The sequence below is a fragment of the Gymnoscopelus braueri genome, assembly GCF_963280865.1.
Source record: "Gymnoscopelus braueri genome assembly, chromosome: 21".
NCBI lineage: Eukaryota > Metazoa > Chordata > Actinopteri > Myctophiformes > Myctophidae > Gymnoscopelus > Gymnoscopelus braueri.
Window position 1 is genome coordinate 2,702,436 of NC_137623.1, and position 13,396 is coordinate 2,715,831.

Here is a 13,396-nt window from a genome sequence, read left to right on the forward strand (position 1 = left end):
TTCTTTAATGATCTTAGTGTTTACCAACCTTTAGCCATAGCTTCTTTAATGATCTTAGTGTTTACTAACCTTTAGCCATAGCTTCTTTAATGATCTTAGTGTTTACCAACCTTTAGCCATAGCTTCTTTAATGATCTTAGTGTTTACTAACCTTTAGCCATAGCTTCTTTAATGATCTTAGTGTTTACTAACCTTTGGCCATAGCTTCTTTAATGATCTTAGTGTTTACTAACCTTTAGCCATAGCTTCTTTAATGATCTTAGTGTTTACTAACCTTAGGCCATAGCTTCTTTAATGATCTTAGTGTTTACTAACCTTAGGCCATAGCTTCTTTAATGATCTTAGTGTTTACTAACCTTAGGCCATAGCTTCTTTAATGATCTTAGTGTTTACCAACCTTTAGCCATAGCTTCTTTAATGATCTTAGTGTTTACTAACCTTTAGCCATAGCTTCTTTAATGATCTTAGTGTTTACTAACCTTAGGCCATAGCTTCTTTAATGATCTTAGTGTTTACTAACCTTTGGCCATAGCTTCTTTAATGATCTTAGTGTTTACTAACCTTTGGCCATAGCTTCTTTAATGATCTTAGTGTTTACTAACCTTAGGCCATAGCTTCTTTAATGATCTTAGTGTTTACTAACCTTAGGCCATAGCTTCTTTAATGATCTTAGTGTTTACCAACCTTTAGCCATAGCTTCTTTAATGATCTTAGTGTTTACTAACCTTTAGCCATAGCTTCTTTAATGTTTAATGATCTTAGTGTTTACTAACCTTTAGCCATAGCTTCTTTAATGATCTTAGTGTTTACTAACCTTTAGCCATAGCTTCTTTAATGATCTTAGTGTTTACTAACCTTTAGCCATAGCTTCTTTAATGATCTTAGTGTTTACTAACCTTTGGCCATAGCTTCTTTAATGATCTTAGTGTTGGAGGTCAAGGCGTACAGGGTCTCCAGCACAAGCTGCCGACCTGGAAGTGACAGAGAAACAACAAGAACAAATGACATAAGTAATGTCATCGTCACGGGGACAACGTGTTGTAATGGACTCACACTACAGTAGGTCTGATTGATAACAACCGTTCCCCAGTACGATCCCCTCCATCTCCCCCCCCAGGCCAGCATTCACATTTAATGTTTTTTGGTACCCGAGTAGGGGAGGGCGGGGACAAACGGCGCACCCTTTTCTATTTCCCTCCCTGCACAGAGATTAATTAATTTCATGTAACCTTGTGAACAAGAGACACTTGTCTTCTCCCATTACCTCCCAGTCCGTTTTAATTTTAGTGAAACGAGTCGAACGCAATCGGTAAGTAAAGTGACGTCGCGCTACTTCCGCACACGGCCGCCAGTCGGGACGAACGGTGCATACACGGGGGGCGGACGGCGCGGTCGGATAAAATGTCCTATAACAAGCACATAAGTTACATTTCTGGCATCTAACTCTCATTGATGCTTCAGTAGAATCCTACGAGCAAATGACCATGCTGATAGTCAAATAAATGTATCATGTTAATGTCGCCTTTGTCGTTTCCTCAACTTTGTGTTACACATGCGTCGTTAGTCCCTCCCTGTCCGTAATGCGCCAAGCGGCGTAATGCGCCATTCGTCCCTCCCTGCCCACCCCGGATGTTTTGCTAGCTAGTACAAAAGCGAATGAATATTTTTCAATGGAACCTTCACTGAGAGTTAGCCCACAGATTAGCCTAACAGACAAAATCCATTTACAATCGTCACCAAATAAACACAGCAGTACAATGGAAAACACTCAAATAGGGTATTTTTTACTACAATGTGGAAATACACAAAAGTGGCTTCAACTCTGCCAATCTTGATCAGAACTGGGGGAAAAAATCGTCTCTGATGTTTTCGCCCGAAGAGGAAGAGGGTGACGTCGCCGGATGTGACACATTTTAAGTGTAGCATGAAAAAAGGTCCGACTTGCAACCGTCCCTCCGCGCCGTTGGTCCCGGCTGTCCCCTACACTTCAATTCAACTGTAATGGTACTTAGGTGCGCTGTGGACCATGGGGCTTTGGGGGATACAGGATGTCATGGGACAGAAGATGAGTCACTTATCAAGAGTTTAGAGTGAATAATAAGGTTTGACCGTGTTCTTGACGTAGTCTTGAGTTGTAATATTAAGAGAACAACGCCCAAAGCAGCGCGCTGGCCTTCTTTGATACGTAGTTGCACAGCCAACGTAACGTTGTATCAACAATTGTCGCATGACAGTGACATCACTGTACCGTGTCGCATAACAGTGATGTCACCGACTAATCCTTGCAGGTATCTTTATCCTAGACCCCCGCGAATAGTGCCTTTGTTTTCTGTCATGTCATTGGCTGTCCTTCAGACCATCGGAGCCAATCACCCACATTTTGACGAAAACGGCCGCATAACTGTTGGACTGGGCTGGTGTCCCAGCCAATAAGATCGTCACTGTTGGACAGAAAGCTCTCCATATATATTTTCATAAAAGAGTGGCCTATTCATTTTATACTTTGTCGTATGACAATGTCACACAGAAGTAGAGAAAATGGCAGATCTACAAGCACACGTGTTGCAGATCTGCTATTTTCAAAATTCTTGACTAATATAGCAATGCCAGTTTGAAAGGGGTTAATTAAAGGGATATTTCATTTTCGGGAAAAGAAGTGGTAATTGTATCGTGTACTCAGGCTTTTGTGAGCACCTTAGACAGTTTTTAAGTTGCTTGATTCAGTATTTAGATATTTGATATTATGAGACACGCCCCCTTCCTATACAAACCCATTATAACTTCAAACTCCATTTTAAACATGTTAGATTCATCAGAAACACCTGTCCTTGGTTCTGGTGACTGATATTGTCCTTCTAATATGTGAGGAGACTGTTTTTTCAATTACTTTTTTTCATTTATTTTTTATATTTATTTTTGAAAATGAAAACAAATTAAATACAATAAAAAAATGCAATTAAATAAATGAAAAAAATTATTGAAAAAACACGGCCCCCTCACGTATTAGGAGGGCAGGATGAGTCATCAGAATCAAGGACAGGTGTTTCTGATGAATCTAACATGTTAAAAATGGAGTTTGAAGTTACAATGGGTTTGTATAGGAAGGGGGCGTGTCTGATAAAATGAATATCAAATATCTAAATACTGAATCAAGCAACTTAAAAACTGTCTGGGGGGCTCACAAAAGCCTGAGTACACAATACATATCCCTTTAACAAAATTATAACTACACAGGTTTCTTTTTTATTGTGTTTTTTTTGGACATAAGTTGTCCGCCCGACAGTGACGATACGTAAACAATACATTTCCCTCCAAAATGGCCGCTTGTGAACATGGTCAATAGTCAATAGAAACGGCTCCACCTGGTGGTATTGAGTGTGAATTCTTCTTACTGGAGGGCAGAGAGTGCAGCAGCAACAGCAGGTTAGAGAGAACCAGGGACTCAGCGATGTTGCTCACACACTCCTGGTTACACGTCACCGTGTTCACGACCTGTGGAGGACACCAACACAGTGCGTTAAGTTAACACTGATAAAACAATGTGTTCACGACCTGTGGACGAGCTAACGCTGGTTGCTTGTTTCTCTCCCAGAACCTGGCAACTCGGTGTTGCCAGGTAGAGAAACAAGCAACCGGCGTTAGCTCGTTCGGCATTAGCGTTAGCTTCTCATGGACTTTCAGTGCATGTTTGAGTATCATGAGACTCTACAATGAGCAGTAGTAGAGATAAAAATAACTTTGCATCGGTTATAATAGACGAATTTCACTCAGGCACGGGCTCCCATTATGCCAACGGAGGGGGTCGAAAAAATTACGACAGGGGAATCGCTGGAAAAACTCAATGCCACTTTCTACGTCGGTGAGTGACTAACGACACATCAAAGATAACACTTAAAATGTCCGGATCTCTCCTTTAACTCATTCACTGCCAGAACTTTTTTATTTTTGCGTTTGACAAACTGCCAGAGATTTTTCATAGAAAAAAAAAAGTGCTCAGGAGCCAAGATACAAAATGTTTAAGTTTTAAGTTAACAAGGAAGTGGATGGGAGTCTAGATCTTCAACAAATCATATCTCCTTGGTCTTTAGGTTAAAAATTAAATAAATAAATAAGAAAAAGAAAAAAAAAGAAAAAAAAGATTATTTTTTTTTGGAAAAAATTAAAAGTCGTTTTAGTCGTTCTTGGCAGAGGGGGCTTAAAGGACAAAAGTCGTTTTAGTCGTTCTAGGCAGGGAATGAGTTAAGTTAACACTGATAAAACTATGTGTTCACGACCTGTGGAGGACACCAACACAGTGCGTTAAGTTAACACTGATAAAACAATGTGTTCACGACCTGTGGAGGACACCAACACAGTGTGTTAAGTTAACACTGATAAAACAATGTGTTCACGACCTGTGGAGGACACCAACACAGTGTGTTAAGTTAACACTGATAAAACAATGTGTTCACGACCTGTGGAGGACACCAACACAGTGTGTTAAGTTAACACTGATAAAACTATGTGTTCACGACCTGTGGAGGACACCAACACAGTGTGTTAAGTTAACACTGATAAAACACACTAGTTATGCTAATCCAGAGCGATTTACAGTAATCAAGGTATGTAACCAACACAGTGTGTTAACACTGATAAAACAATGCATTGCTAAAAAAACACTAGCTATGTTCATCCAGAGCGATTTACAGTAATCAAGGTAATACATCAAATGCATAGAAAGTCTTAATCTAGGATCAGGGGTAAACCAAGAACCTATCATCAGTCTAAACAGTAGAATATAAATTTGAAACTATACAAACTATGCCATCTTTGTCTACATAACATGCTATCTAAATGACATTTGAACCTTTGCATAAGCCTGCACGGTCGTCAAGGCCAGAGCAAGTGCTACGGGTTAAGCTGGAGTCTGAAGAGGTGAGTCTTCAGATTACAGCCGAAGATTGGAAGTGAAGGTGGGGGGGATGGACTTTCGGTGGACTATACCCCTTACTTTACACCAGAGGTCTTCAACAGGGGGTCCGCGACCCCTAGGGGGTCCGCGGAGGTACTGCAGGGGGTCCGCGAAATTGTTGTTTGATTAAACAATATTTTTGTTTGGAAAAAAAAAATTTTTTTTTCTTCTTTTCCCCCAAAATGTCAAATTGTCTTTAAACATAACATGAATCCATAGCAAACAGATAAATGGAGGCACAATGCACAATAACATGGTATGTTTATACATATTTTGTAGAGAATTTTTATTTTGCACACCTACTGGGGCAGGTGCGTATAGGAGCAGGCAATATAAAACACAATTGTATACATAAATATACAATATATGTGGTAGCCCCCCCTACCCTACGAGGTAGGGGGTCCCTGCTCCATCTCCCCATCAGTTTGGGGGTCCCTGGCCTGAAAAGGTTGAAGACCCCTGCTTTACACTTTGGCTATTCAAAAATAGCAGATATACAAGCTCATAGCGCGGCACCGAGTGCCGCGCTATGAGCTTGTAGATCTGCTATTTTTGAAAAAGCGTGAAAAACATTTGTAACTGTCAAATGTAAACAAATTCTGTATTTTCAAAATTTTTAAAAGAGTTTTTGGGCGGATTTTGTTAGTTTTTTTTGTGTTTTGGTTACTTTATTTCGGGGTTAGGGTTAGGTTATTTAATTCTTCTGGATCAGTCGTTCGTCACAACAGAGCGGCAGAATTCACATTGAACAGCTCCTAACTTGTGCACCTAACAGTGTTGTACTGTACCTCCAGGGCAAGCTGCTGCACTTTTCCAGCTCCGTAAAAGCGCAGCAATGAGAACAGCAGCTTGAAATGTCCAATGCACTCTGTCTCAGAACCTGTAGAGACACAGAAAACACACATTACAAGAGATCATACATGGGCAACTGGGCGGCCCCCCACCTTCACTTAATGCGGCCCACAGGTTAATATCAGGATACTGATATATTATTGATCTCAGCTGTCCCTGTAGGTGTCACTGTTTCCAATTGGTGGCCATTGTATTTTTTTTAATTCTCCAAATAGCTATTTCACACACAACCAGAATGTGTCCATTCTGTCCAAAACTGGTACTTTTCAGGATTCAAATTCAAAAGCATCAAAAGGTAAAACGCGGCGCCAATCTGATGCTTTTGTGTGAGGCTGTCGTACGATCACGTAGACAAAACTCAAAAAGCTCAAATATGGACATTGGTGATGAAGAAGTCTCTGCCCGACAGCAACAAAATACGTTTCTTAGTGCAGTGGTTCTCAAACTTTTTCGTGCCAGGGACCCCCAAATTGACATGTATGTGGCTGCGGACCCCCACGTGAAAACATGTTGTGCCAGGGACTCCCAAATTGACATGTATGTGGCTGCGGACCCCCATGTGAAAACATGTTGTGCCAGGGACTCCCAAATTGACATGTATGTGGCTGCGGACCCCCACGTGAAAACATGTTGTGCCAGGGACCCCCCCCGAAGCAAAGATTTGTGTTGAAAAATTTCGTCTTTAAAAAAAAATTGATTTAAAGATTTGCACACATTTTTCAAAAATAGCAGATCTACAAGCTCATAGCGCTATGAGCTTGTAGATCTGCAATTTTTGAACATCCAAAGTATAAGATATGGATAAAGGGGTTATGATTGTGACACTTTATTAACACATTTATTAACACAACCCCTGGGGGAGCCCACTTTGAGAAGCAATGTCTTTAGTGAAACAGAGTCAAAGTGCCGTCTCACCGGGGTTGTTCTTGATGACGTTCCGGAGGGCCTCCAGGGCCATCTCGGCCCAGCGGAGCCTCTCGGCGTGCTGCTGGGACTCCACCTTGGTGCTCTGGTTCATGGTGAGCAGCGTGTGGAGGTACTGGGCCTGGGAGCCCACGTAGTCCAGCAGGCTGGCCGCCAACGCCTTGGGGAACTGAACGCACAGGACAAGCAATAATCAGTGGTGGGAAAAGTACTCACATTTTATTTAACCCATTAAGACCTGAGGCCGCGCCTAAAAAAATCGAAATCCTATAAATTTTTCGGAAAAAAATATAAAAAAATAATTTTCACGATTTTTCAAAAATAGCAGATCTACAAGCTCGTAGCGCGGCACTCGGTGCCGCGCTATGAGCTTGTATATCTGCTATTTTTGAATAGCCAAATAAATCTAAAGTGACAGAGATGCGTTCCAGGTCTTAATGGGTTAAGACGCCATGCGACGCATTGTGATCTTAGAGATCTGCTATTTTCAAAGATTTGTTTTTACATTTGATACAATTGAAAACCTGTGAAATGGGACATTCTGGATAATGAGTATTTTACTTTAAGTATATATATTGATGTGAATACTTTTTTAGTCAAGTAAATGTTTAATACCGAACTCTTACTTGTAACAGAGTATTTCCACAGTGTGGAATTGATACTTTTACTTTAATTAAAAAAAAAGAGCCAATTCATTTTTAACACATTGATTGCCAAGATCGCATCGATGCGTTCTTTCAAATCCATCGCTTGAGTGCCAGGATTCCAAAGAACGCATTGATGCGTTCTTTTGAATTTTCATTGTTTAATCTGTGATCGCACGGTCCTGTTTATTTCTCATCAACACTTTCGTTTTCCACTTACGTCACACTCACCCGGAGCCGGATGTAAAAAAAAAATTTCATTTCCGGGTCACATTGTTTTTCTCCGGTGATTTTCGGCCAGAATAAGGAAAAACACGTTTTTTCACACGGTATAAAAAACGAACGGACAGCTCAACTTCTATTTTCTTTGGTCCGGGTGACTAACAGTCATCGTCGTAGTGTATCACATCGTTTTCAGGCCGATCAGCGGATCAGGGACTGTCGAAAACATAACATCCTGTGAATGAGCGGATATGACGTGGGCCTGTTTGGGAGGGGGCGAGCGAGGTGATCAATGTGTGGATTTGCTGCTCTCTACTGGTGGAACTGTCGTATGTGCTTAACAACATAATCAGAGAATTTATTTGAATGAAAAATTAAAAAATTAAAAAACACGCAAATTGCTGGCACAGGGGTGAGTACATTATGAATAAACTCTGGCAGTCAATGTGTTAATGACAAACGTAACAGAGACAGGACTCATAACATGAGCATCTTAATCTAAAGCTGAACACATTCATTTCCCAGTTGTCCTGAAGGCAAGAATAAAGATACAATGAGAAGTGCCAAGATTCACAGGATTTATTATGATGAATATGCTATATTATGTTAGATAGTGTTGTTTAAACATGCTGTATTGCTGCTTCTGACACTGCTGTGAAATTCATTCTGCTTTTTATCATACTCTTATCTTTGGATAATTCTCAAGAACTCTAGCTTGAAAACCCCCAAACAAGATCCTTTCTGGTGGATAAAACACTGAACGGTTATGTGTGTGTGGGTGGGTGTGTGTGTGTGTGTGTGCGCGCGTGTGTGTGTGTGTGTGTGTGTGTGTGTGTGTGTGTGAGTGTATGTGTGTGTGTGTGTGTGTGTGTGTGAACTCACCTCCAGGGGAAAAGAGGGCTGCTCGTTGTAGACACGGATAAAGATCTCTCCCACGATCAGCTCTTTGCCGTGATCGCTGAACATGAACTCGGCACCAAAGCTCTCATCGTTCTCACCCTATAAAAGGGACCCGAGGACAGACATGAATAAATGAGAGAAACCAAATAACTGATTTAACTGATTAATCAACAATAATGGGTCGCGCTGCGACGTGTTGTGAGCTTGTAGATCTGCTTTTTTCCAGTGCGCGACATGCTTTCATAGAAGACATGCAGTGCTTCTATGGAATCCAAACATCGGTGGTGGCGACTGTCTGATAATCTTCCCTGGAACTCACCCTCTTAATGTTGCTTTCCTGCTGTCCTTCCAGGAACTCCAGGAGCTCGGCCCTCGTCCCGTTGTTCCAGATCAGGTAGGGGTTCTCTGAGTTACTGTTGAGCAGCTTCAACACCTGGACACACCACAAAGCACACACAACAACAACACAACTCTTATTTCTGCATTTTTGCACTGATGATGATGGGGATGATTTTGGTGACTGTATTATCTAGGCCATTGGTTTTCAAAGTGGGGTCCGAGGACCCCCAGGGGTCCTTGAGGGAGTTCCAGGGGGAACCCAGCTAAATGATGGATAGTTGGGAACCAAATGGACCCTTATGGGTCTGTAACTCAGAGAGGGTACAAATGGAACCAAATGGACCCTTATGGGTCTGGAACTTTGAGAGTGTACAAATGTACACTCTCAGAGTTATAGTAACATAGATTTTACATATATGGAGTCCCAGAGATAGAAATGCCATTAAATGGGGGTCCGTAGCCTAATGCATGTCAAACTGGGGGTCCTTGAAATTAAAATGGTTGAGAATCACTGCTAGAGCCATACAAATCTTCTCTTATGGGGGTCCCTGGCATATCTTTTCAAATGTGGGTCCGCGGGCTAATTAGTGTCAATTTGGGGGTCCTTGACATGAAAAGGTTTAAGAAGCACTGATCTGGGCAAAGGACATATTTCTGGTGCGTTGGACAGTGACAACTGAAGCAATCATGAAAAAAAAGAAAAGTATTTCATGAAGGAAAAGCTGCTCTTGCTCAGCAAGCATCAGTTTTTATTCAAATTGACAGACGTTTTGGTCCCTCTGGATCAACTTACACACTTCAGACACTCTTGATGAAGGTCCAGAGGGACAGAAACGTCAATTTGAATAAAAGCCGATGCTGCTGAGCAAGAGCAGTGTGTGGGATTTTCCTTCATTAGATATTTTTTTCATGACTGTATTACTGTATTATGCAATTAGTATATAATACATATAATATTAATAATAATAATATATAATAAATATGTATATAAATATATACATTAGCCTATTTTTTACTGTCTATGATATTAGCATTAAGACCCTTTTTAACCCTCAATGGTTCCTTTCTGAAAAAGGAAGATATTGTATAAAGATGTGTTTGTTTACAATGAACAGTGTTGGAAAGTAACTAAAGTAATATGTAACTTAAAGTAATATTATGACTTTTTTCCAGTAACTAGTAAAGTAACTAATTACTTTTGGCAGGGAGTAATAAGTAAAGTAACTATATTACTTTTTAAACAAGTAATATATAATAAGTAATATATTACTATGTTTTAGTAACTTTTTCCAACACAGTGTTGGAAAGTAATGTTTTAGTAACTTTTCCAACACAGTGTTGGAAAGTAACTAAAGTAATATGTAACTTAAAGTAATATATTACTTTTTTTCCAGTAACTAGTAAAGTAACTAATTACTTTTGGCAGGGAGTAATAAGAAAGTAACTATATTACTTTTTAAACAAGTAATATGTAATAAGTAATATATTACTATGTTTTAGTAACTTTTCCAACACTGACAATGAAGAGAGGACGGCGCTTGGTGCCTCTTGGACCCCGAAGTCACGTCGGACTACAAAAAGACTTAGAAACCGAATAGCGGTCTGCAGAGAGACACATGATAATGTGAATTTATGCGACCGGGATGGTTCACCGGGGTAACGTCTACATATCAACTGTATAATAACAAGAGAGCAGTGGTGGAAAAAGTACTCAAATTCTTTACTTAAGTAAAAGTACCAATACTGCAATATAAAAATACTCTGTTACAAGTAAAAGTCCAGAATTAAAAATGTACTTGAGTAAAAGTACAAAAGTATTGGCATCAAAATGTAGGCTACTTAAAGTACCAAAAGTAAAAGTACTAAATATTTGAAAATAGCAGATCTACAAGCTCACAACGCGTCGCGATGCGACGCGTTGTGAGCTTGTAGATCTGCTATTTTCAAATAGCCTAGGTATAAAATATGGCTAAAGTGGTTAATATATGTTTTATGATATATATAGTTTATATCTGAAAAGTAACTAGTAACTAAAGTTTTCAAATAAATGTAGTGGAGTAAAAGTACAATATTTGCCTCTGAGATGTAGTGGAGTAGAAGTAAAAGTATTGGAAATTGGAAATACTCAAGTAAAGTACAAATACCTCAAAATTGTACTTAAGTACAGTACTTGAGTAAATGTACTTAGTTACTTTCCACCACTGCGAAGAGAGTAAATGGGACTGACCTCGGCCGGCGAGCCCGAGCCCAGTTTCTTAGAGATGTAGGGCGTGAGCATGGCCGCCAGGCTCTTGCGTACGGTGGGGTTCTCGGGGGGGACCACGCCCTCCACCACCACGCCGTTGGTCTCGGCGGCGGCGGCGGCGCCGGGGTTCACCCCGACCCCCTCCGCGTGGGGGTCGGGGTGGGGCGGGGGGGGGCGGGGGAGGGGGCAGGGAGGCGCTGTAGCCCCCCAGGCGGCTCAGCGCCACCAGGCTGAGCTTGGCCAGGCTGTTGGCCACCTCCTGCTGGTTGGTGTCCTGGCTGGCCGCCACGCCGCTCTCCTCCAGCGTGTAGTCGTAGTTGAACAGGTGCGCCAGCAGGTGCCACAGCACGCCGGCGTGGTACAGGTGGGTCTGCAGGAAGAAGTCCACGGCGAAGGAGCTGACGCACTGCACCGCCAGAGCGGCCGTGCGCGGCAGACCCTTCAATGGGGGAGGGGGAGGGGAGGGAGAGAGAGAGAGAGAGAGAGAGAGCATGAATTACTGTTGAGAGAATGAATGAGCTGAGAGGAGAAGGCATCAGAGTTAACCCATTAACACATTGACCGCCGGGCCCGTAGTTCTACGGGCCGTTAAATCCAACGGTTAAGCGCCGATCCCGTAGCCTACGGGCTGTGGTGCTTTTTCCTTTTTTTCGATTTTTTTTTTTTTTTTAATTTTCTAGGGGGACCATTTTCAGTGTAACACCACCCGATGTCGACCGGAAGTGCGATCACGTTTTTTGTTTCCCGTCTGTCTCCATTCTAAGTCGTACACAATAACCCCTGTAAAAGCCCCTGTAAACATGTAGTTTTTCATCCTCGCATTTCCCATGTTAACTTAAACGGTCAGAACTCAAACATGGCGGCTCCGTTTGACACGTGGTCTTCACTGGTAGAAGCAGTGAGATCTCCGCGATGTTTACAAACAGTGCACAGCTCAATCTTAAGGATTTTAACAAGATCTGTGGCGACGTGAAAAAAACAAAAAACAACAATAAAACGTTGGCACTGGTGAGTACATTATGAGATTAACCTCTGGCGGTCAATGTGTTAAGACCTGGAACGCATCTGTGTCACTTTAGATTTCTTTGGCTATTCAAAAATAGCAGATGTATGAGCTTGTAGATCTGTTGTTTTTGCAGATGTTAAATCGTAAAAAAAATTTTTTAATATATATTTTTTTAAACTGTTAGGATTTAGAAAACATTTTTTGAATCGGCCTCAGGTCTTAATGGGTTAAACTAGGGCTGTGTCACCATTACAAATTTAAGTTGACGATTAATTGTCACAGTAATAATTGTGATTAACGATTGAATTGTGTTTTTGGCAATTGGAACATATGAATACAAGATACATTTCTGTTTGCCTTTTAGGCTTCGTAATAAAAAAATTGCACAGTCAAATAACTGAAATATACAAATAAATTACTGACATTTATTAATTTTATTAAAAAAATGTAAACATAGCATAATTAGCTGATCTACAAGCTTACAACGCTTATGACAAAATAATTGAGATTATCTCAAATAATTGCAATTAGACAATTGTGACAGGCCTAAATTAAACTAGAAAACCTGCAGCGATAAGAGATCTGACTGCAAAACTGAATATTATCGCCGTGTCTGGCGAGCTTGTATGTCCAAAAACACAATTTCTGCATTCTAGGCTAGCTCTACAAACACAAAGGTATCAGTGAGAATCTTCAATATTGACAAAAACTAAAAAGCAGCGCCTATCAATGCCGAAAAGAACAAAGTAGTACATAAATATACAGTATAGAATGAAATCCACCTCAATGGAAACAAGCCCCTCCCCTGATATAAGCCCCAATGTTAGTTAAAATCTTGCGTGGTTTTGCGTGAAGGCTTTCAGTACGCTGCAGTACATGACGCACAATGTTTGCTACGTCTGTGTGAGCCTTTTGACCAACTTGAACAATTGCAACATGGTGTCAGCTTCACCCCAATGAAAAACTGTCTTATGGTAAAAATTTAAAAAAAAAGGTCTTAAAACAACCATCAGTTAAACACACACAGCGTGCTATCAGCGTTAGCCTCACCTTTCCATAGTAGAGGACGTGACAGAGGTCTCTGATGATGTTGGGCATCTCAACGATCTTCTCCCTGCATTCCTCGAACTGAGCCGCTACGCTGTAGCATTTACAGATGTGCCCGCACACCTGGACAACATGAGACAACACAACACAACACAACACAACACAACACAAGACAAGACAAGACAACACAACACACAACACAACACAAGACAAGACAACACACAAGACAACACAACACAAAAAGAGGAACACAATACAGGGATTAA

The 13,396-nt window shown here is 41.0% G+C and overlaps 1 protein-coding gene across 1 annotated transcript in view; it reads right to left on the minus strand.

The window, feature by feature from the left end:
* The window catches only part of LOC308077338 (dnaJ homolog subfamily C member 13-like), a 107,424-nt gene that overhangs the window by 18,337 nt on the left and 75,691 nt on the right, over positions 1 to 13,396 (minus strand). The window contains 9 exon segments of the mRNA XM_080417985.1: positions 897 to 971; positions 3,393 to 3,492; positions 5,740 to 5,831; positions 6,719 to 6,896; positions 8,476 to 8,592; positions 8,813 to 8,926; positions 11,060 to 11,240; positions 11,242 to 11,516; positions 13,134 to 13,253. Coding sequence (XP_080274111.1) covers positions 897 to 971; positions 3,393 to 3,492; positions 5,740 to 5,831; positions 6,719 to 6,896; positions 8,476 to 8,592; positions 8,813 to 8,926; positions 11,060 to 11,240; positions 11,242 to 11,516; positions 13,134 to 13,253 — 1,252 coding nt within the window.